The sequence below is a fragment of the Gigantopelta aegis genome, chromosome 4 (assembly GCF_016097555.1).
Source record: "Gigantopelta aegis isolate Gae_Host chromosome 4, Gae_host_genome, whole genome shotgun sequence".
In the NCBI taxonomy this organism is placed as follows: Eukaryota; Metazoa; Mollusca; class Gastropoda; order Neomphalida; family Peltospiridae; genus Gigantopelta; species Gigantopelta aegis.
This window is the reverse complement of record NC_054702.1, coordinates 73,588,730-73,615,238: the sequence shown is the minus strand read 5'-3', so window position 1 is coordinate 73,615,238 and position 26,509 is coordinate 73,588,730. Positions and strand designations below refer to the sequence as shown.

The 26,509-nt window shown below is 36.7% G+C and overlaps 1 protein-coding gene across 1 annotated transcript in view; it reads left to right on the top strand.

Annotated features, from left to right (window-relative positions):
* The first annotated feature begins 284 nt into the window (after nt 1–284).
* The window catches only part of LOC121372259 (gamma-aminobutyric acid type B receptor subunit 2-like), a 30,430-nt gene continuing 4,205 nt past the window's right edge, over nt 285–26,509 (top strand). Inside the window, exons 1-5 of the mRNA XM_041498550.1 lie at nt 285–400; nt 2,340–2,450; nt 12,481–12,603; nt 20,021–20,170; nt 22,107–22,295. Coding sequence (XP_041354484.1) covers nt 293–400; nt 2,340–2,450; nt 12,481–12,603; nt 20,021–20,170; nt 22,107–22,295 — 681 coding nt within the window. The 5' untranslated portion in view covers nt 285–292. The remainder of the gene's footprint in view (nt 401–2,339; nt 2,451–12,480; nt 12,604–20,020; nt 20,171–22,106; nt 22,296–26,509) is intronic.

The following is a 26,509-nucleotide window of genomic DNA, read 5'->3' as shown; positions in this document are numbered from 1 at the left end:
GTGGTCTTAGGATTCTTTGGGACACTTTTCACAAACTATTAGAAATATTTTAGATCTTTAGTTTTTTTAAACATTAGGTGGTCTTTACAAATTAATTAATTAACTGCACCTGACAAAATTGAAAATTAAATAACGGAGCTCTACAGGCGGATACGCCTCTTGTAAGTTCTTTGAAGTACATCCTGATTCTCCGGGTCAGGCCTGTTTGGAAGGTTTATGCGTTCTCATAGTCAATTGGTGATCTTTATGAAACTTAGCAAATATGTTTTTCCTGTCTTGCAGAATCATTAAAATGTCGTCACCTAACTTAAACAATATCATCTTGCTGGGATGTATAATAGCATACACATATGTGTGTGTAAAGGGAATGGATGCCAGGTCTCTACCAGTGTTATGTCAGGTATTTAAAATTAAATTGGAATTTTTGATTCAGTTATTTTTTAATTGGGTGCGAGTGTGTGTGTACAGGAAAGTAACAAAGAATATTAATTACATACATATTGACATGTACTTTCTTTGCAAACACCTTGGTATCTTTCTAAAGCCATATTATTATTATTATTATTATTATTATTATTATTATTATATTAAAGGAAGAACGAAGTTAAAGGTACTTTGCCATCAAAGGAACTCACTTCTTCTGAGGAAATTAACCTTAATATGCAATAATGTACTTTGAGTAATAGACCAAAATAATATAACATTTAAAACGTCTGTACTAGAAGCTGTATACACATGACGATTATGAATCTTCCATAATTAGCTTATTCAAAACCATATTGCTGCATACATTAGGCCTACATATTGTAAGCTACGTTGTTAACAGTAGAGATATGATCTTGGCCTCTGTATATGGTTCCAACTCCTTCTCTAGGAGGACTTCCACTTTTATAGAACTCGCTAGTACAGAAACCAAAACCCTTTCTACAGCTTCCATAAATAAAGGAATATCGTAGTGTGAAATATTGCTAAAATTAATTTGGGTCTGAAATAGCCTTAATGGCAAAAACAAAATGAATGCAGAAGCATAGCAACCTTAATTTAGTTCATCAAACTAACAATTAATATGTATGTCTAACAAAACATAGATATGTAAGAATATAATGCAACTGATAAATTACTTGAACTACAATATACATAATATATATATATATATATATATATATTAAACTGCAACCTTCTAAAATAATTTTTAAATAAATACATATACATGTGCAGTTATGCATAGTTTAAAAGTAAAAGTAAAGTGTTTTGTCACTGGAGGAACATGACGATTGTTGTAATGTTGTTGTGAGCGATATACTAAAAAGTTTGTTTAAACGACACCACTAGAGCACTTTGCTTTCTTCAGCTATTGGATGTTTGCCTTAATTAGTAAATAAAATATGGATTTTAAAAATTATTACTGTTTATTTATTTTATTAATATTATTATTTTTGTAGCCATTACGTAATCATTGTGATGCTTTGTTTGTGTTTTGTGTTTTACTTTAGCGAACCTGCTGTCTAATTATCGAACACAGAAAACTTTATTGCATCTTTTTTCTGTTTCCTTTATTCTTTTTTGTTTTTCTTTTTTTTTCAGAAATGTTTATTTCTGTTCATATTTAAATTGCAAAAATATATTACTGTCGCAGTCTGATTAAAATTAGCTCCACTGGTCTACCAGTAGATTTAACAGCACTGCTTGGACTCCCAGGTCCAGGTGTCATTTCATCTATAAATAACAATTTAAATATCGACCAATTACACTTCGCCTTTTATAACGTTATTCGGGAGCATAAAAATTCTAAAAATATCGAACGAGACTATTTATGTAATAGGCGAACTTGTTGGTCTATTTCAACATTAAAAAACAGGGGGGAAAGTGCAGTAATAAACTCTAGATTGTATACTAGTATAAACAGATTTTATGGCTATACCATCACAGGTGGGGGTTTTTCGTCTTGAAACGAATTTTACCCTCGGCATAATCCAGAATGTTTTCAAATTCTTTTCAAATCACTGGCATGATTTTCCAAATAAGGTTTTGATTGGTCGAATGAAAGGTCAACTGTACATGAGCTCCAACGGGCTGCTGTTAGATCCACATGTAATAGTGGACCTAATTTTAATTAGATTGATTACTGTCGTAACATATATGTATTATGGAGAAGGCCCAGTAAGTTGTGCATCTTGTGCCATTTGTTCTTTAAAACACAAAATATGTTTCAATCAATCTGTTTTGCTATTTTTATCGTCAGTTATTTCAATTGAGGATCCTTAATATTTAGATAGTGTTGTATGTGTGTTACTTCCGATATACAGGTATGCTGGTTTCTTTATATTGTTATTTTCTAGATCAGAGGATTTTTTGTCGTCATTGCTTTCTCTTTGATATTTGGTGCATTGCTTGCAAAGACATGGCGTGTATACATCATCTTCACGAAGGCATATTATTTACGAAAGCGGGTAATATATAAAGTTATAATGTCAGGAATATTTTTAATACTGCCGTTACCGGTATATATATACAATAAAGCCCTTAGTCATGTTTCATACCTTTATTGTGTTGTGTAGCTTTCGACAGTACGGCATTAATATAATACGAACAACAAGTGTTGATGCTTTGAATCTTTGTTTAGTGCCTCGTCTGTAGGAGGGTAGCCACTCACGAGGAGAACCGTTACTGGATAATACATCCTTCCTGTATGACCCAAAACAGGCTGCCACTTCCAGACTACTTTAGTCAAGTCAGTTGTACAAAAGACATCCGGGTGTATACAAACCAAATCAAATCCCATGAACGACAAGAGTAACAGTAACATGTTCAGGAAAGGACATTTCCTAATTAAATGTTGCTAAATCTCCTACCTGCAGTGTATCAATCGACATATAAACTACACATATAAATACTACGACCCCTTACCCTTAAAGTAAATCAGAAGATACATGTATTGGGATTGTACGGACATTGATATTTTAAACGATATAATAAAAGTAATGTCTGATTTCAATTATCAAAAACGACTTTAATAGTGTAAATATGAGGATGTAGAGGCTGTTGTAGAACATGTTCAGGAGAGGACATTTTCTAATTAAATTCGAATGTCATTAGCAGATAATTCAAGAGTTGCACTGTTTTTAAAATCATATTTATCTAGTCTAGTGTTGGGAATCGGTTGCAATTTCATCATCGATCATCGGTTATATATATATATATATTTGTTGTTTTTTATTTTGTTTTTGTTTTTAAAATGTTATTGTCCCCAGAAATATTTGGCAGTGTCAGGGTTGAGGTGCCCTGAGCTCACTGACGTACACATATTTTAATTAGATTTCATATATATATATATATATATATATATATATATATATATATATACAAACTATTTACATGTACACAATGTTCATGTTTAAAACATATACTGCATTCAAAAAACTCTCATTCACTCACCTACTCACACACACCCCTCCCCCCCCCCCCCCCCCCCCCCCCCCCCCCCCGAAATAGCCATGTAATGTACATCAGTTTTCATACACGTCGGTAGTTAGTATAAATTATTTCTGGGAGCAAGAAAGAAGAGAAAGAAGAAAGGGGAAAAACGAAATATCAGAAGTGAAAGAAAAGAACAACGGGTTGCAAATTTTATCTTTTAATGTTTGTCTCTAAGCCAATATGTTAAACTACAGTTGAAAAAGATCATGTAAAATTGTCAATAAATAAATTATACCATTTCTTCCAATATGTTTCAAAATATTCGTATTCACAGTTTTTAAGCAGAATACACCTTTGAATTTCTAATTTGTTTTTAATTGTCTGTTGTAATGATCGTAAGTTCAATTTTTGTTTTTGCATTTTTATAGAATAAATATAATATTTTATATTAATAATTATCCAATTTACTACACTGCTGGGTTTTTTCATTAGGAAAACCTAAGATAACTATATGTTTATCAAAAGTAATATGTTCACCCATAGTATTTGTTATCCAATTTGCAATAGATTTCCATAGTTTTTTAAGTGTTCCATTGTCTCTGGCAGCAGATTACAGAAAGTACATTTATTGGTATCTGTATAGTGAATAGTATATACAAAATGGTTTGTTGCGAGTATTCGATGCAATATTCTGTACTGAAACCACCGCTAATACATTTAAAGGGTATTTTATAATATATTTTCCATTCCCTTAATGAATAGTTAAAACCTTTTTTTCTGATATTTTAATTGTGATTTTGGTATTTGTGATGTTTTGCATAGCAGTTTATATTGTTCCTTGCAACCTTGTTTCTCTTTTAAAATCTGCTTTAACTTTTGTGGATAAACTGGTTTATAATTAGGGAAAAAATTCAGAGTTTGACAATTTAATTTTCCATATTTTTCAATGAAACATTTTACTGATTTAATTAAAGACTTATAATCTAAAAAATTCGTTATTATATTATACTTCACCATAAATTCGTCAACAGTTAGAAAGCAACCATGTACACCAATTAAATCATTTATAAAAATAATTCCCTTTTCGGCATACTTTTTGTAGAAAATAGGATTTTTATCTTTTAATATTTTACTGTTGTGCCAAATATTGACACCAACTATGTCGTCTATACTTTCAATGATTTCTTCACATTGAATTATTCGCCAGCTTTCAAGAACATCTTTCCAAAAAGGATTACTTATATTTTGCATTTTCTTGCTAACAAATTGATCCCCATATATAATTAAATCATGTATTGATACCTTTGTAATAGATAAAAAAATATGTATCCATTTTGAATCATTTGTAAGTAGTCTTCTTATCCATGTCGATTTTAACGCTGATATATAAATTGAAATATTAATCATTCTTAATCTTCCGTTTTGATAATCTTGAATTATAGTTTCACGTTTTATTTTCCCATATAAAACTATAAAATCTGGGGGTTTTACTTTTGGGCTAATTGTTCTGATGGAGTTGGTAATGAGATTAGTAAATGTATTATTTTGGGTATTATTAATGTTTTTAATAGCGTCAATTTTCGTGCACTCCAGATTTTCATTGTACTTTCCATTTCTAATACTTTTGGTTCAAAGTTATATTCAACTATATCTTTTAGATTTAAAGAGAAGCGAATTCCCAATAAAGTAAACTTAGTTGAACCCATTCTAATTTCCATCTAGTGTGATGAAAGACTTCATTTGAGATTTTTTTTTCTGCCAATCCATATTGTCTTTGATTTAGAATAATTTAGCTTCAAACCTGACATTTTTGCAAAGCAGTCTAGAGTAGTAAGTGTGCCGTACAGTGACTCGGGAGATTCATCCAAAATAAAAGTAGTATCATCTGCATACTGCGAAATAAGATCATCGGTTATAATTGGTTTTAACACTAATCGATCGACTTTCAATTATGCAATCGTTTAGAATGTATAGGTACTTGGAGAGGATTTGCCAAATTCTGAACTATTCATATATTTTAAAAATATATACATGTACATGTCACATGTAAGAAAATAAAAAATGACAATCATCATATCATAATTTACTTTGTGTTAATGTTAGTGTTAAAAATGTAACACGAAAGACAAGTTTTGCCTGTATATATGTCAAATCTATGACAGTTAATAAAGTTTAATATGTCTGGTGTCTTGATAAGAGCTGTTCTGTAACACAACTCAGTTTTTAACTGAATAAAACAAAAGTTGAAGGTATTGAAGAGAGGAATAGTTAAGTACTTCTTAGCCAGAACACGTAGATGCTTTGTGCTTTTTTCCATCAATTGTCAATTCCTGACTGGAGTGAGAAGAGTAAAGATAGCAGTTAACTTCTTGCAAAGCAACATCCACATAAAGTAGTTCCTAACTTATTTTAGTAGACAAATCGCCCATGGATAATTTATCCTCTTTTCGATTTTATTCAGCTCGACATGTTTTGATTTAGTTCGCTGCCACGGTATGTTGTGCATCACTCTTTGTTTCATACTTAAATAGGTCTAATAATTTATTTTTTCTTGGTCCCAGTTGTGAATGAACGATACGAATTGTTTTTAATATTTCAGTATTTGTTTTATTCTTTATGGCAAATGCGAAAATAAATAAATGTCAATGAACACACGGATTCACCAGTAAATACCGGCATAGCCTCAAAAGGTTAGAAAAAAAAAAATGTACAAAATAATAGCCCACAAATACTTGATTTGATGAATACAAATTCTGACAACGAACATGGGAATATTTACTGTGGTTAACATTTTTCGCGACGATTGATTGTGAATTTCAAAATCAATCATCAAATCGCTAGAGCCCCAACTCATCAGTCTTCGATTATAATCGATCATCGGAACACCACTAATCTAGTCTATGAATACATAGTTAGTGTTTTATACAACTGAATCGTGTACCCTACCTATAATTTTTATTATATCTAATTGTTCAGGAAAGGACATTTGTTTTTAAGTTTATCCTAATGAAGGGGTAAATGTTTATCCAGAATGTAGAGTTCATGTCGCTGGATGCTAAAAATTTTATCAGTTTATTGAGATATATGCAGCAATATTTTAATGCATGCTTTTTTTAGCTGATCTGTCTTTTAAATCAGTTAGAAATGCAATGTTCAGGAAAGGACAACTATTATTGTTATTAGAAAGTCATCTACTTTATTAAAAATAACATAACATCAAACATTTTTGGTCAATCTTGATCAAACTTGGCATATGCATTCCAAGGGATACTATGAAGCAAGTCTGCGTTTTACTTACTCTCTGTGTCATGTTTTTGTTAATTATCAAGTTATTGTATTTCGCAAAAATGTAAATGAGACTGCCAAACCTAAAAATTAATGTCACGTATCATTAATTGGAAGAAAAGACGCAATATTGATGTGGTGAAGTTTTAAAAATGTAATAATTAATACACAAAATATACAATTACCTGCCCTCTGCCAATTAATTGACACGAATGTCCCTCTCTGTCTTTATCTGTAATAATCCTAGACCACTGTCTTCATCTGTAATAATCCTAGACCAAGTGTCTCTACAACATCACGAATGTCCTACCAAGGTAACTAATAAAATATATATTAAATATGATACAACTGAGATGACTTTCACTCAATACTATAAATTTCAGGAATAGACTGTTACTCCTTCCACTTTTCTGTCAAATGACTCTGACCACCACTTTCCATCTGTTGAGTGTACCTCGTTACACTAACGCCATCCTGTGTAACACACGCACTTCCTGCTTAAAAACACCCACTATCTTCTACTGCCCACGGGTAGTCTCAGTAACACTGGATCGTACGTTTTCTGGATCGCGCGATTGTTGGCAATTTCGCAGAGGTACGACCAATCGGCAATGTTGGCTATGATCTCCATTTGCGATTGCGTTTAAGACTGGTGGTAGGTCATCGTATGATTGGTGGTACGCGTGGTTGTGCGATCAGCAATGATTGGAGAAGATCGATAGCAAGACCACACGTAGGTAATCGCGTGATTAGTGGTGGCGACCTGCGACCGCTTGCACGATTAATCGCAGTCAGTCATGAGATGGGTCGCTAGATCAGATATAAAGCTCGCGATTGTGCGTCAGCATCAGTAGTCACCTATCTCTCAAGGAGTACACTTCATCGAACTTTTCAACTGAAACTATAAGGGAACAAGAAGGGAAAGGGCTGTGGGAAGAGGATCCAGCCAGCGCCACAATCTGATGTCGGGGAGATTTTGGCTTCTCGGCGGCACTGGTACACCCGCCATAGCGATATCCTCTCTTCGGGTGTTGTGTTGGAGAGTGACCTGAACACCAGAAGCCACTCCAAATAAACTGGCCTGCGAGCTAAAGACTGGTGGTACCACCAATCGTAAGGTGTGCAACCAGTCGGGACAGGTTGTGACTGGTCGCACTACCGATCGTGAGGTCGTACGACAGGTGCCACTACTTGACCCGAGAGCATGCACGACTGGTGATGCGTCCATGCGCGACTGGTGGTATGATCATGTAAGAACCGTCTGCGACCTCTTACGATTCAGGTCAGGAGTTTTGAACATGACCATCGACCTTGCTGCGACTGATTTTGCTCTGCGGCCAGTATCGCGCTTTTTCTACGATTTGGCCGCGATTCCAATATTTTTCGCTTCCAACCTGGTCACAGACCCGGTGACTGGGGCCTTACACAAAGCCCTTGAACTCACGCGCAGGGTTACTCGCTCTTGCTATCGTCCATTCTAACCGCCATCCTTCCTGTCTTCCTATCTTCCTATCACTGCTTATATAACATCACTGTTACTTGCCCCAGCCGTCTCTGTGATAACGAGAATACTTCCCATCGTTCCTGAATGAATGAATGAATGTTTAACGACACCCCAGCACGAAAAATACATCGGCTATTGGGTGTCAAACTATAGTAAAGGCAAAAGCAATGCGATGATCAACATCAATATAAAAATTAAACAGTGTAAAGAACTCTGCAAAAATCAAATATCACAGATAGATAAAATTTAAATTTAGAATAAAAATTTAGAATAAAAGTCAGTATCTCGTAGAAATTGCAATAAAAGTTCTGGATGAAATCGAAATGATTTCATCACATTTGCATTGTCCAAATATATCTTTTCGATTTTCTTTAAGATAAGTACACTCCACCAAAATGTGGCGTACCGTCAGAGTACACTGACAGTGGTCACACTGAGGTGGAAGATCCTTCTTCAAGATAAATGAATGGGTTAAATAAGTATGACCGATGCGAGCACAAGACTATTTCATCCTTGACTGGCTTGATGGCATGAAGCTTGTTCGCAACCGCACCATTCCAATCATGTTGCCAAGTCGAAAAGATAAATTCGTTAATATTATGTAAAATCAGTATAAGGCACACCAACCCTTGCATGAGACAAATCCAAAGCAGACTTGGCAGCAGAATCTACCTTTTCATTACCCCTGATACCAACATGGCTGGGCACCCAACATCTTTATTGGCAATAGATAAAAAGACACACTTTCGTATCACCATCCCAATTAAGGGATGGCCCAGCTTCATATTGCGTAAAGCTTGGAGAGGCGAAAGTGAGTTGGTAAAAATAATAAATTTGGATGCACTAGAATCCTTTATTTCCTCCAAGGCTTTAATGACTGCCCAAACTTCAGCACTAAATATCGATGCTGAGTCGGGCAGTCTCATGGAAAGTAGTGTGTCTGATGAAAAAACTGTAACACAAGCCACAGAATTCCCATCCCGTGATCCGTCTGTATAAACAGGAATGTAATCGCGGTACCTGTCTTGAATTTCCATGAACAATTGTTTATAGACTACAGTATCTGTACGATCTTTCTTCAGATGTGCCAGATCAAACAATTTTAGGTGGTGTAAACAAGGTTCGTGTGCATCGACGTACAAGCTCTCTACAAGAGATGTTCTAAATGCACCAAGACAAAGCCTAAGTCCCTGGTTGTGTATAGGATCTAGCATCTGCAAGTAAGACTTGCCTGCTGACACATACACAATACATCCATAATAAATTTTTCATCTAACCAAAGATCTATACAAACGGAGCATAATCTTTCGGTCTGCTCCCCATTCCGTATTAGCAATAACTTTTAAAATATTGAGAGCTTTTAAGCCCTTCTTTTTAACATATTTAGATGGGGCACAAAAGATAGCTTCCTGTCAAAGATAACCCCCAGGAATTTGGTCTCCTCCACAAGTGGAATTGGATTTTTGTCCAGAACGAACTGTGGATCTAAGTGGAGACCTCGTGTCTGGCAGGTATGCATACAAACCGTTTTTGCCTTTGAGAATGGAAAGCCATTGTCAGTTGCCCATTGATGAAATTTATTCAAACAAAGCTGCAACTTACGTTCAATGATACTCATATTGGACGATCTATAGCAAATCTGAAAATCATTGACATATGACGAGCAATCCACACCAGGTGTTAAACACTGGGTGATGCTGTTAATCTTCACAGAAAATAAAGTTACAGAAAGGATACTACCTTGGGGCACACCCATCTCCTGTGGGTGAATGTGAGACAAAAAATGGAGAAATAGAAACTGGAAGTCAACCTCTAAGACCCATGCCAAAATCCCATACTTCCACGTGAGATTATGGACGAAAACTTCCCTACAAAATGTTTCAAATCTAACAAGATGATCAACCGTGCTACGTCTAGATCTGAACCCACATTGCATGTTAGTAAGCAATTTGTGGGATTCAAGATACCAGACGAGTCTACGATTCATCATTCGTTCCATTGTTTTACAAATGGAACTTGTCAAAGCGATAGGGCGATAACTGGTAGGATTGGTTGGATCCTTACCAGGCGTAGGAATAGGAATGATAATAGCTTTCCTCCAATCAGAAGGAAAGTCCCCAGAAATCCAGATATTATTAAAAATATTGAAAAGAACCATTAAAGATGATTCAGATAAATGTTTTAATAACTAATAATGAATTTCATCTGGTCCTACCGATGTATCGTGGGCTCTACGAAGAGTATCCTGCAATTCCTCCATAGATGAAAAATTAATGGACTGCTTTCTAGCTTTAGTTCTCACAAATGTAAATGTATCTGTACTGAAAGCAGAAGATGAATTGTGAGAAACATTGCCTGCCAATGCATTGGCAATGTCACGATGAGACGTAACATCCGTATCACTGATAGACAAATGATGAACTGTATTACTAGATTCCCTACCTTTGATTTTATTCCAGACAGATTTCACTGATGTTTGTGAATTCAACTTGGAGACAAAAGTTCTCCAAGATGATTTCTTACTCTGTCTAATCTCTCTGCGGGCCTTAGCCCTAGCAATACGAAATGCATCCAGGTTATCCCCAGTAGGTTCACGTTTGAACCTCTCAAGGAGCCTGTTTCGTTTATTGAAACACTTTGGTACTGCCGAAGTCTTAGGAATAGTTTCATCTGCAATGTCCCTCAAGATGGAAGTGAACAAAGACATGGGATCATCACAATCAGTAATGGCAAATAGTTGCAGTCGAGTGCTGTACAGATGCTGAAACTGATTCCAATTTGCCTTCGCCAACTTCCAACTTTGAACCCTTTCAAGCGATGGAGTTCCATCATTCTCCAGAATAATGGGAAAGTGGTCACTACCACAAGGGTCTGAACCAACTTTCCAGGAGAAGTCAAGAAAAAGTGAAAGACTACAAAGGGTTAAATCTATACAAGTGAAAGAACCACAAGCAGAATGAAAATATGTATGACTTTTATCATTAAATAAAAGGAAGTCATTTTTGAGAATTAAGTCATCCACTTGTTTACCTCTAATATTTACATCTTCACATCCCCACAAAGTGTGGTGCCCATTAAAATCTCCATAATAAAGGGAGTAGGGAGCTGGTGAATACGATATTGAAGATCCCTTGGATTAAAATTAAAATGATTACGAGGAGGTAAATAAACTGAACATAGACTAATAGTTTTATGAGCCGTGAGATTTACAGCCACAGCTTGTAAATTAGTATTTAATGTCACTATACTCTGAGGAATGTTTTCATTAACAAGAACGGAAACATCCCCAGATGCCCTATTTTCAGTTTCTTGAAACTTGTGATAGAGGTTAAATCATCGGTGTCCTTCAAGAAAGTTTCCTGAAGACATATTGAAAGAGGATTATGTTTTATTAAAAGACTTAATTCATCAGAATTGAGCCTAACCCACGGCAGTTCAACTGTATCACTGAATTAGTCATCAGAGAGAAGTACAGGAGTTAGCGTTACTTTTTCGTTTGATGTTGATCGTGAACGACGTTCAGATGAAAAATCCATCTCGTCAGTCATATCAACAAGCAAAGCATCAAAGGAATTGCTAACTGGAACAGGTTGCATTTCAATCTTTTTCAACCTCTCCGAAGAGCGATCTTTTTTAGATGAAACTTTATGTTTTCCTGGCTGAGAAAGACTGCCAGGGCCCATTGTTCCTTGTCCTCATATACAGACACCGTACATCAATTTCAATAACTGTTATGTATAAATCAGGAACATCTTATCCCTATTAAAGCAATGAATCCGATAACCAATAGTGCACCCCACCTTACCAAGAAAACTACAAAGCCAGCTTGTCCACTCACTATGACCACAGCCGGTAATTATCAGATAATAGACCTATAATCAAGGGGCATGCTAACTTCATGCCTGAGTGAACTTACAACTCATTAAAATCACCGAGTATACTGGTCATCATTAAATGTATATACTAAACAACACCAGTAACGCATAACACTTTAACGTTACATATAAATGTGAACGTGGCACGTGACATATATATGCTCGTAAATTCAAAACCCTAATAGCGAATGCTCTCAAATTGTTCATGAAAATTCCTGTACCTATATTTATATAAGAGATATAAAGAATGTTATTTAACCGTATTTGTCTGTGTATTATACGCTGTTTCGAAATAAGTGTCAGTTTGCAAACTTTCCCCTTCAAATTGCCCTTCAATAGCTTATGTTTCCAACATAATTTCATTTCCAAATATTTCTCAAATGTATTTTATTCACACAGGCACCTAAGGATTTCCATCTGTTTATACAAATTGGTGTGATCACTGGTATTAATGTGACCATCATGGTCTTGTGGGAAATACTTTCTCCTAGTTACCCCAAGGAAAAGAAACTATATAATTCAGTAAGTCATGATTTGTTCATTATCTGTTGCTTTTTTTCTTAATGGCAATGTATCTACTAACTCATTTCAAAATACTCTAGTTCACCTATAACCTCATAATCTGTACGATTTATAACAATATTTATAGTTTTTTCATATATACAGTGAAATTCCACTATTGCGACCATCGGCGGGACTTATTAACATTGGTCTTAATGGTGAGTGGTCCTAATATTGAATTACCAACATTGAAAATGATGATTGTTTGGTAAATATGTATTGTGAAGTTTTACGTCTCCTCTGAACAAAATGGAGGATGTATAATATTGAGGTAATATTCAGGTCATCTCGACCTTCAAATCCAAGATGGCCGTTATCCACCATATTTAAAATCAGAACATGCTGGAGTCCTTAAACTAATAGGGTTAGAATAATAAATAAGATATCTATTTACACCAAACAGGGAATTCATAACCGTTGCTGTATGGTCGTTTTGCAATTTGAGGTAATTTTGACCTGAAAATGTAATATGGAGGGCGTGGCAGCTGTATTGAAACATTAAATTGGGCTATGTAAAATGTGTTGAGTGCGTCGTTGAATAAAACACGTCTTTCTTTTTTTCATTAATTTAGTGGAGATAGAAAGTGATGATCCAAAGTGGCGCATGATAGTTCGAGCTTCCATATACTCACACTGCACTTGTCAAATATACACCTTTTATGCTGATCTGATAGACCAGCGTTACTAGTGCACAATCACGTTGTGTTTGAATGAATATGATGATCATCCGTGTCTTGGTCAAGGCGTTCAAAACTCTTGTATGCTTGTTTAATAACAAACTGATAAGGCATTACTCATCAAGCTTGCCCTAGACAATGGACTACTTATCTTATTCTCTTATTTTCTTATTCTCCTGGTGTAAAATATTTCTGACAGTAGAGGACGTCCCATCACTGCAACGTGTGATCAAGCTGAAGTAGATACATCAGTATACATCAGATATACTTATTTACTGATGTAAATAGTCATCGACACTAACGATGCTCATATGTCAGATAAGACAGCTAATTCCTGTATCTTCTATATGTAGAGGATAGGTCCAAACATATACATATGGAAATAAATTAAGCAACACCCAATTCATAGACCTATAATTCTGTGAATTAAGAAAACAGAGCATTTTCTTGAATGATATATTGACATGTGGCATCTTGCTGAACAGCATAACATTTCCATGGAGATATTCAATGCACGTGCAACGACGAACAATGCACGTGAAATGCCATACCCTCAACAGTGTTGAAATCATGTTTGTAATGATTACATGTCACACTCTCTCTTGTCAATTTGCATTGAATATTCAGTACCATAATTGTCATGGCACGTCGTAAATTGTCAGAGGCTATAAGGTGGCAAATTATTGGCATGAGAAATGCAGGAATGTCCCTCAGACAAATTGGACGTTAACTTGGGCGCAATATTTCCATCATTTCAAGACTGTTAACCAAACACTGGGCTACCAATGATGTTAAAGATCGTCCAAGACCTGGCAGACCCCGTAAGACAACAATAAGAGAGAATAGAGTATTGTTGAGACTTGTTAGGCGTATTTCATGGGACTCAAGCACATCTTTAAAAGAACAGTGGTTACCAGGGAGAGCCATTTCCTACAGGACCGCCAGGAATCGGCTGAAAACAGCAGGATACAGGGCCAGAAGACCCATCAAACATATAAAACTGTCTCCAGCTCACAAAGCACGACGACTTGCCTGGTATAATCAACGTGTTCGCTGGAACACTGCATCATGGCGGAGGGTTCACTTTTCTGATGAGAGTCGTTTCTTATTGCATATGGTGGATGGTCGTACACGTGTCTGGAGACAAAAGAACACAGCCATGGTTCCCCACAATATTCAGGAGACGGTTCCCTTTGTGGGAGGGTCAGTCATGGTATGTGGATGCATTTCCTTGGGTTGCAAGATGGACCTCATCATCATTCGTGGTAATCTTAATGGGCCTCAGTATCAACAGGAGATCCTTGAGAGAGCTGTTGTCCCCCATTTTGATAATCATCCTCTAGCCACAAGACCCATCTTCATGCATGACAATGCCAGGCCTCACAGAGCACGTGCTGTCACCCAGTTCTTGCAACAGAATGCTGTTGAGACCATTTCATCGCCAGCCATGAGTCCAGATCTCAATCCCATTGAACATATGTGGGACATTTTAGGCCGTCGTGTTTGACAGAGAGACCCACCTGTCCAGACTCTCAATGAATTGACTGCTGCTTTGCATGATGATTGGAACAGGATTCCTCAAAATCAAATCCAGAGATTGATCCAAGGAATGAGGAGGCGTCTTGAAGCAGTTGTTCGTGTGCAGGGAGGTTACACGAAATACTGATGGAAAGTCAATATTTGGACTTGCCAGACATTATTCTTCACTTTCCGTGAACCAGATGTATGCATGGTACTGACGGTTAAGTCTGTGCAACAACAGTGAAATTCGTAATGTTTTTGAATGAAATGAAATCATTTTCCAAATCTGTACCATCTTCAAATAAACCACATTATGTCATGGTATTATTGGCTATGTTTCTCCTCATCCCTTTCTGTTCACTGAAAATATCATATGGTATGGAAATCTTTGACACATTTCATGCACCAGTTCATTAAAGTTGCTCAGTCTGAGCAAATACGGGTGTTGCTTAATTAATTTCCATATGTATATGTCACTTTGTAACGAAAAAATCACACCAGCTGTCATTATCGCTTGATTGGATCTGATAGGAACTGTCGTATTTCTGGTCATGGTAAAAGGACTATATACAAGAAATGTACTTCGAAACAAAGAAGCTCGAGCTCTCCCAGATCATCATTTTCCATCTCAGTTGAATCCATAAAAGTCTTTAACACGTTTGTCGTGAACTTTGTGCACTGTAACATGAGTAGCTAAAACCTTTCAGAAACTTGGGATGAAAGTGGCACTAACAAAAGTAAAAAAGAAACAATGAAGCTCTCGTCAGCCCGTGATTATTTCGGACAACACTGATTAAGCACCAGTTGCCTAGCCTTCGTCTAGCTCTGCCATTCCTTTCTCACACTCCTCTCTTCTGTTGGTCCTGGTTGGTGCTAGCATCCAGTACACCGGCGGTAACAGGTTGACAGCTCAGCATCAGTATCTGTTTCAGTTATAACCTATATTCAAAAGAGTGTGAATGCCCTGTTTAGTAGAAATAGAAATCTCATTTATTATTATATCTCAATTAGTTCAAGGGATCCAGCATTTGCTCATTTTAAATATGATGAATAACGGCCATCTTGAATTTGAAGATATGGATCATCTTAAATTTCAAAAATAACATCACATTTAGTGTACATCCACTTTTTAGTGTAAAAACACTATTCACTATTGATCTAACCCAAATATTTCAAGACCTCTGACATTTTGTAATTATAAATGTGGTGAACAACGGCCATCTTGGATTTCAATGTCAAGATACCTTCAAATTACAAAAATAACCACACCCGTTTCTTATGCATCCTCTTTGTAATGGGAATATATTAAGTGAGATATGGCGTTTTTGATTTTCAATATGGCTGGCGACGGCTATCATTGATTTGGCCCCGTGGTGGAGTTAACCGGAACGTTCGCGAGGTACATGTTTTCTAAAGGTCCTAAATACTTGAAATCCACCGTCATACTTTGGTCCCCGAAAAATGGACTCGAGGCAGCCAAATATAACCCCACTAGTCTGTCTCACTTGACTGATCGCAGCTAAATGTTGCATTTTTGTCAGTTTTTGTGAGAAATAAAGTACTAGGATGGTACTAGTATGACATTTGCTTTCATAAAAAAAAAAAAACATGCTACTCTGTGTAACTGCTACTTTTCAACATTATTGTGTTCAAGTTATACAATAAAATTACTGAGCGTCGTACCTTTCAGAAATTAACTACGACTTCCTAGTTCGAAAATAATACCTTCTGTATTTCGAACTAAATGAATATAATATTATTTCAATGCTAGTTTGAGCAATTAACTTTAACACCATGGCGCGGACAACTAGGCAATATTTTACCACATTATTTATTATTTGTCCCTTATGTGACGTCACAAGTAAATGTGGTCGCATTTGTAGGGTCCAAATACTCTGAAAACGACCATTGGGTCTGACTTTACTGGTCGTAATCCGTAATTATGGGGTGGTCTTAACACTGGGGTGGTTTTGCTATATAGTAATAAGGAAATATTCTAGTCTTTAAAATGTTGATCTTTATAGCAGGGTGGTCTTAGAAACGGGGTGGTCGTTATGTGGGGTCTCTCTCTCTCTCTCTCTCTCTCTCTCTCTCTCTCTCTCTCTCTCTCTCTCTCTCTCTCTCTCTCTCTCTCTCTCTCTCTCTGTGTGTGTGTGTGTGTGTGTGTGTGTGTGTGCGTGTGTGTGTGTCATCGCTAAACTAAAAAAAACTTCGTATTCCTTCAGAAGCAGAAATCTGTTATTCTTTTTGTTCTTAAAAGTTCTTACATACCCAAAAAAATAAGGAAAATGTCATAAATAACACATATTTAAAAAAAGAAACCTACTTGTCTGTCATGAAAACCTCGTATCTACCACATGATTTTGTATCCTTCTCATATTTGCGAAATTTTCTATCAGGTAAGGTATTGGTGATCAAAGTGTCTATATGGTATATGTAATCAACTGGTGGTCAAAGATATGTAACCCCGCCAGAAAAGAAGTGTAGGTCTACAAGGAGTTTCTGTATTTAAGAGCTTAAATAATAAGCTGAAAATAGTTACACTATACATGTACATAATAAAGGGGAAAAGTCCAACTTAGAGTAGTATCAGAGAACATACATGTAATATCATTCAATGGCAACGCCAAGCATGTTTCGGCATCATTATATAAGACAGGAGGGACAGTTATTAAAGGGACATTCCTGAGTTTGCTGCAAGTTTTAAGATGTTATCGACTAACAGAGACTTTTTGATGATTGCAATTACATATCAAAGATATTTTTCTGCATAAAATATTAGTGGCTGTATATTAAACGTGTTTCTGATCATTCTACTATTTGTATAGGTTAAATTTCATTTTATTTCCTTAAACAATATTTTTTCGTACGTACGAAATTATTTGAAGACAGAATCCAGTTTGGGCTTCTTACAAATATTAACACGACCAGAAACACATTCAATATGCAGACACTGACATTCTAAACAAGAAAATATATTTAAAATGTAAGTTTGATCGTAGAACTATTTTATTAGTTGGAAACATCTTACAATGCAGCAAACTCGGGAATGTCCCTTTAATTTGAATTTCCACTGATTAAGGGCAGTGCTTATATGTATATTCTAGACACGTAGCTGTTTCACAGTTGATGAAAGGGTAGGAGGTACGTCCGACTGCTTTGAATATGAGTCATGTCCCAGACGAAACATTTTAGTGTATTGCTGAAAACGCGAGACAAGTATACTACTCAAAAGAATTTAAGGGTCAAACGATATTTTCAACATTATTTTCTGAATGTCAATTATATTAGCTAGACCATAATGTCACGCATGGTATTGTTCCATTTTGACGAAAGTGGGTCTAAGCAACCCATAAATGAATTAAAATCCACTGTCATTGACACTGTCGACTAGTTCTAATGGCGAAAACATGCTTACATTTGCACGTAAATTAGGGCGAAAGCGAAAGGTCTGCGAAGTGCCCATAACTTGCTTTTTCACAAAGCGCTTCATTTGCACGCTTTGCATGTGTATTCCATGTTCCCAATGCTGAATTTCCGTATAATTGGAGCTTGCGTTCGTGTACGGTGCACACTCCAAATTCGACAATGGTATGACGTCAACTGACTATCGAAGATCGAGGAAGGGCTATTGCTTGGCTTCAGGATGGCAATACCCAAAGAAATGTTGCTCTGAGACTTGGTGTCAGTCAGAGTGTCGTTGGCCGACTGTGGCAACGGTACCAAGCAACGAATTCTGTTCGAAATCGTCCACGTTCGGGAAGACCCCGAAGCACTACAAATAGAGAGGACCGCTACATCACCAATATGGCTCTACGTCAACGCACAACCACTGCACGCCGATTACGTGACAATCTGCGGACTGCGACTGGAACTCGAGTGTCTGCTCAAACCATACGCAATCGTCTGAGAGCCAATAATCTACGCTGCCGTCGCCAGGCTGTTCGACCACCACTCCTACCACGTCACAGAACGGCCAGACGTCACTGGTGCACACTTCATCTGCGGTGGCAACGTGTTCAGTGGGGTCGAGTGATGTTCACTGATGAGTCCAGGTTTAGTCTCCAGTTCAACGACGGTCGGGTTCGTGTCTACAGACGTCCTGGGGAGCGCTTCGCTGACGTTAACTTTAGACAACGTCACCGGTTCGGTGGTGGCAGCGTCATGGTGTGGGGTGGCATCTCTATCCACCACAGGACCCCCCTCTATGTGGTGGATGGCAATCTGAATGGAATCCGCTATCTGAATGAGATTATCCGGCCGTTGGTTCTCCCAGGCCTTCAGCAGATTGGCGGTGGGGCAGTTCTGCAGGATGACAATGCCAGACCCCACCGCGCCAGGGTGGTAACGGACTTTCTCAGACAACAAGGTATCGCCAGGATGGATTGGCCAGCGTATTCGCCTGACTTGGCCCCAATAGAGAACGCCGGGGACGAATTAGGCAGGAGAGTTCGGGATAACCATGCCCCTCCGGCCAACCTTCATGATCTGGGTCAACTTCTTATGGCAGAGTGGCAGGCCATTCCCCAAAAGTTCTTCAGACGTCTGATCAACAGCATGAGGCAACGATGTGTCGAGTGTATTCGCGCCAGGGGTGGATTCACACACTATTAAACGAATGTTTTAATGTGTAAAATCCATGTTTGACAACCTTCAACTTTGACAGCATGTCATGTGACTTTCTTGTATACAGTGACGTTTATTTGTGGTTTTTTGTAAATATGGAACAATAAATTAAATTTTTGGTGTAGTTTACATCATCAATCTAATACACTCTGAAACTTATTTGGTTATAAATTTTTGACCCTTAAATTCTTTTGAGTAGTATATGTTCAGCTAAAATGAAATATATTATTTTGAAAATAGTGGTAGAAATCTCATAAAAGACACATTTTCTAAACCATTCATGAATATGCCTGTTAGTTAACTTGACAATGGACAATGAACAGTTGTTATCATTGTTATGGCTAAACCTATATATGACAAAGTTGACTGTCCATGATGTAGATTAATGGGATAGATTGACACAAAACTATGTTTGAGACAAACGTTCCAAAATCGTCTTTTAACCTTGGTTTTAACCATGGTCACGGGTGGTTAGGCCTATTGGTTAATATTCAGTGATTGTGTTCTTGGTCTACATGCATATCTTTTTTACTTTTTACTATATGTCTTTCCAGAAAGTGCTAGATCCAGACAACGATAGAGAGGTGGTCGATATTGTATGGCACTGCGTATCTGACTATGATGAACACTTCAGGTTCCTTGTTTTCGGCTTTCAGGCCACCATCCTGCTGTTTGGTGTCTTTTTGGCTTTTACCACCAGAAAGGTACAATAAAATGTATTATCATAAACTTCCATCTTGCACCAGACCTACCATCACCACCAGGTGGGGATGGGCCAAGTTTAAGAGGAAACGGTGTATGTACTGTCCACACTACTTGAGACAGTGCAGGAACTTTGGAGTTGTGCGTTGCTTGTGACAACAACAACGAAGGTTGCACCTGAATGCACTGCTTTTTTTTTATGTGACGAAAAGTGTTAATAGATTCAAATTTGTAGTGATTCAATGAAACTGACAGCAACACTAGTAACATGAGCAGAAAGAAACATCACGTAAACATATAATAAGCACTGTTCGATTTGAACTGTGTTCTTGAATGAAATTTTCAGTGACTTTAATTTGCATATACACCCATTATGGTGGCATTATGCCTAAACAAGGACAATGTTCACTGTACAACAGTCAAGCGTTTTAGAAAGCTTATGATATACCAATAAATATTAATGGTCAGACTAAGCCCACAGCTAAAGCTAATGGGAAATGGCAAGTGTGGCTCGGTTGGCCACAAGAGATAAACAAATGTCGCGTTGGAGGAACAGAGACCAGGATGTGGAGGTTAATAGCAAACGCAGTTGAAAGATTGGTGGACCTGCCAGATCGGCAAGACATAAGACGTAATTCAAAGGAGAGAAAAGAAAGGAGGAAGTGGGATAAAAAAAAAAAATAATAATAATAAAAATATATAATAATAAACTTAAGACTCGTACACAGTACAGTTTTCTTATCAATTAGCTATTGAAACTGAACCCGTGGTGTATGGATTATTTAAAAACAAAATTGCTGTAGAATTAGTGAATATCAATTATCTCCACCTGAAGGCAACCGATTTCTTCACCAGTTGAATTGTCTGGCCGCTATTGCTGTCTTGGACAAAATATGTGATGGCTGAATGTGTCCATGCGTACGTGTATGTGTGTGTGTGTGTGTGTGTGTGCGTGTGCGTGTGCGTGTGTGTGTGTGAAAATGAGAAAGAGGAGAGTTGGGGGTTATTACCATTAATACATATTTTTTTATTCCTAATAAGTGATATTGAAGATACTGAAACACGGGGATAATCTATTTATCATATATAATATCAAGCTTTCATATCCAAATTTGTTTATTTTATCAAATATTCATAATAGGTTTAATATACCACCTCGATATTGTATCACATTTTTGTCCAAAGAGTTTTCTTTGTAGTGAATTAGTTTTATATTGTAACGTTTAGGTCAAATTTGCATCAGTATTCTCAGTCACAAGACGAGATATTTATTCCCATGCTTCCTTTCCTACGAATTTGTTATAGTATGTCATTCACGTGAAAATCATTTAGTGGTAGACTAGGTTTAGTTATATCAAGTTGAAGACAGTGTAATACATTTACAGAACTTCATATAGATTGTTGTATTCGCATGTTATTTACTGTAAGTGCTTATTGTTTTATAAATGAGTGCAGTAGTAAGAAACTACAGCCATATTGTTTTAGTTAACTTACCATCTGTTCAACACACTTCCAGTTTCCACGTTACCTTCGACAGCTTTTAAAGGGTGTTTTAGTTTTATATAAGTAAATAATATATGCTGTAAACTAAGGCATATTTAGATTACTACAAACACGAAGACGAAAGCCCATACTCGTTATACAGCTGAACCTCGATCTAGTTCACATATTGTTCAAACACAAAGTTCACTAGCAAAAACATAGAAGAGGGTGGGGAAGTTGTAGGGCTATTGTTCTGGTATTATATTAATACTAAATATCTAGTATAGTTCTTGTATTGTATTGAACAATAGTGCACTACAAATATTTTATTAAATGGGTCAAAAACACATGTATTACTATATTAAAAGTAAATTCAGGTAAAGTATGAAATAAAACTTGATTTAGCCGTGGCTTTGTAACTTTTTTTTATTTACTGTTTGTTGTCTTTACCTGCAGGTGAACATTCCAATACTGAACGATTCCAAAGTAATCGGACTGTGTATCTACAACGTGATTGTCCTATCAATAGTAGGGGTACCAATATCATTAGTACTGAATGACAATTTTTCTCTCAAGTATGGCCTTATTTCTACTATCATCATTCTTGGAACTACAATTACCCAATGTCTTATATTTGTTCCAAAGGTAAGTGTTAAAATGTGTTGTATTTTTGTTTATATCGGTCTTAACTCTTTATTATACTCCACACAAGTACTGAAGGGCTGCTTGCTTTCTCATAGAACGGCGTGTTTTAGGTAGCGTTGTGCATCGCGATCGATTGGAATTTTATTATTGATCATCATTTCTAATCAGTTTATATAATCAATAAGAAATATAAGAACTTCAGAAGATTTGAATAATCAGGATCTTTCATCCTTTTCGAGTTCACCATGATGAACAGCTAATTTTCCCTTTGATACCTATTCAATATCCTGTGTAAACAAACATAAAACATAAACCTCGGCATATTTATATCAATTCCATCATCTTAACTGTAGGAAAAATATGTTTGAGAATTATAATAACAACCAGGGTACCCACGGATCAGGGAAAACAGGGAAAACGGTTTTCAATAATTCAAGGAATTTGAAATTTTTGTCTGATTCAGGGAAAATACAGGGAATTTGATTTGGGTGTAATGAAATTTGGAAAAATATCAGGACATTTTGTTAAGTCCCTATTGTATATATATACATGGATATGTATACAGAAGATATTGGTGTTTTGGATTCCTTTGTCTTTTTCATTAGGGTATTGAATGATAGCTACTGGTGATTTTTAGTTTATGTTTCAAACACTATCTATTTTTAGTGAGAAAGTATCTAGTCACTATATTAAATTGTACCACCGAAGGAAAATATCATGTCTATATGATCTGCATATAGCTCCCAAAACACTAAAATTAATGAATGTTTAACGACACACTAGCACGAAGAATGCATCGGCTATTGGGTGTCAAACTATGGTAAATGCAACAATAATGTAAGGAGAAACATCAGTATAGAAATTCAAAAGTTAAATAAAAACACAATGTAAAGAACTGCGCGAAAATTACAAATATCACAGGTAGGCAATATTCCAAAACACTAGGAGTCAAGTGTACACGGTTATATCAGACGTATTGCTATATTTGTAAACCATAATCTTTATATTCAGCATGCATCTTTTACATGCAGTTGTAATACAACACAATGCCTAATGTTTTCCACAAGGACCACAATTAACATTTGTAATTTTTTTATGGCTAGACAATATTAACTATAACTGGAACACTGGGAAAACAAATACTAATGAGTTGAAATGTACTCACGCACGCACGCGCGCGCGGGCACACACACACACACACACACACACACACACACACACACACACACACACACATGTAATCGTAATCAGTAATCGTAATCCATTGTAATTGATTACATGTTTTCATGTAATCGCAATCGTAATCGATTACATTGTTTGAGAATGTCATGTAATCGCAATCGTAATCGATTACATTGCTAATGTTATCGTAATCAGCGATTACTTTCATGATTACTCATAATTATTTACTAAACTTAGATGTGTTTAGCATCAACTCCAGTAACAGTGCCTATAGTATAGTTAAAAGCAGTACTGGTCAGTCAGTAGAACTCAATCTAATTAAAATTAGCTCCACTATTACATGTGGATCTAACAGCAGCCACTTGGAGCTCATGTCCACCAATCAATACCATACTTGCAATATCATGCCAGTGATTTGAAAATAATTTGTTATATATATTTGTTTTTATAATAAAACACTTGCGTTCCTCTGAATGTATATACAGCGTTATCACGGGTCTGAATTCAACTAAGAAACTATTGACAATATCTCGTTTTGTCACAGATGTGAAAGTCCACCAATGGTACCGTTGCAAACTTTCTTTTCTTTTGTTAGTGCTTATGACTGCAGACTGGCAGCCAGCCAGTCGTATCAAGCTTGATTCTATGGGCAGTCATCCTCACCCTGTCGCAGACACAACCACAAATAATGTAACTAATTAAGCAAACATCCAGTTGAAAGTAGTCTATCACGATAAACCTTGGTTTATTTTCCTTTAAAATAGCTTAAAATATTAATACGTCTGATAAAAATTCCCGAAAGCTGATTTTAATAGATGTTCTACGAAACGCGGCGCTTCTAATGATACCAAAACAAACACACCCAAACCAAGATACTTGTAATTTTCACCGATACAGTTGGATCCTTATAATATGGCACAAAGCAAGCATGACTGCAGATCGATTCATTAATAATAGTCATTTTTAGAATGTCAACAATTAAATGCAATGAGCCACTTGTGCACATGTATATGTATGCAGATATCAATTTATTTATTTATTTATTTACTTGTTTGTTCTTTTCTTTCTTTCTTTATTTCTTCATTTATAGATTTAACAAAAAACATTATATTTTAATTTATGGATGATATTAAATGATATACGTTCTACAAACAATAAAAAAAAAACAAGTAATAGTGATCAGACAGTTTGCAATTACTAATTATGGCTTATTTCAATAATATAACAAAATATATATGTTATGCATCGATACAATAATTATACCTATGGTTATGGGTACCTTTTCGTCAATAATCCAAATTTTATACTGATTCCCTCCCTGCAGTACATACTTACATGTTTGAAATAATTTAATAAATAATCCAAAATTATCCATTATGTCTTTAAATGAATGAAATCGGTATGATTGTAAAATAAAGTGCATAATTTCATGGTGTAGATTTGTGGAAATGTAATCATGATTGTAATCATGATTGCTAGACAATGTATTCGCAATTGTAATGGATTACTTTTAATTATCTTGTAATCATAATCGTAATCGTAATCGTAATCGTGACATTCTAAAGTAATCGTAATCGATTACTTTTGTCAAGTAATCGCCCCATCTCTGATATATATATATATATATATATATATATATATATATATATATATATATATATATATATATATATATACTACTCAAAAGAATTTAAGGGTCAAAAATTTATAACCAAATAAGTTTCAGAGTGTATTAGATTGATGATGTAAACTACACCAAAAATTTAATTTATTGTTCCATATTTACAAAAAACCACAAATAAACGTCACTGTATTCAAGAAAGTCACATGACATGCTGTCAAAGTTGAAGGTTGTCAAACATGGATTTTACACATTAGAACATTCGTTTAATAGTGTGTGAATCCACCCCTGGCGCGAATACACTCGACACATCGTTGCCTCATGCTGTTGATCAGACGTCTGAAGAACTCTTGGGGAATGGCCTGCCACTCTGCCATAAGAAGTTGACCCAGATCATGAATGTTGGCCGGAGGGGCATGGTTATCCCGAACTCTCCTGCCTAATTCGTCCCAGGCGTTCTCTATTGGGGCCAAGTCAGGCGAATATGCTGGCCAATCCATCCTGGCGATACCTTGTTGTCTGAGAAAGTCCGTTACCACCCTGGCGCGGTGGGGTCTGGCATTGTCATCCTGCAGAACTGCCCCGCCGCCAATCTGCTGAAGGCCTGGGAGAACCAACGGCCGGATAATCTCATTCAGATAGCGGATTCCATTCAGATTGCCAACCACCACATAGAGGGGGGTCCTGTGGTGGATAGAGATGCCGCCCCACACCATGACGCTGCCACCACCGAACCGGTGACGTTGTCTAACGTTAACGTCAGCGAAGCGCTCCCCAGGACGTCTGTAGACACGAACCCGACCGTCGTTGAACTGGAGACTAAACCTGGACTCATCAGTGAACATCACTCGACCCTACTGAACACGTTGCCACCGCAGATGAAGTGTGCACCAGTGATGTCTGGCCGTTCTGTGACGTGATTCGGAGTGGTGGTCGAACAGCCTGGCGACGGCAGCGTAGATTATTGGCTCTCAGACGATTGGTATGGTTTGAGCAGACACTCGAGTTCCAGTCGCAGTCCGCAGATTGTCACGTAATCGGCGTGCAGTGGTTGTGCGTTGACGTAGAGCCATATTGGTGATGTAGCGGTCCTTTCTATTTGTAGTGCTTCGGGGTCTTCCCGAACGTGGACGATTTCGAACAGAATTCGTTGCTTGGTACCGTTGCCACAGTCGGCCAACGACACTCTGACTGACACCAAGTCCCAGAGCAACATTTCTTTGCGTATTGCCATCCTGAAGCCAAGCAATAGCCCTTCCTCGATCTTCGATAGTCAGTTGACGTCGTACCATTGTCGAATTTGGAGTGTGCACTGTACACGAACGCAAGCTCCAATTATACGGAAATTCAGCATTGGGAACATGGAATACACATGCAAAGCGTGCAAATGAAGCGCTTTGTGAAAAAGCAA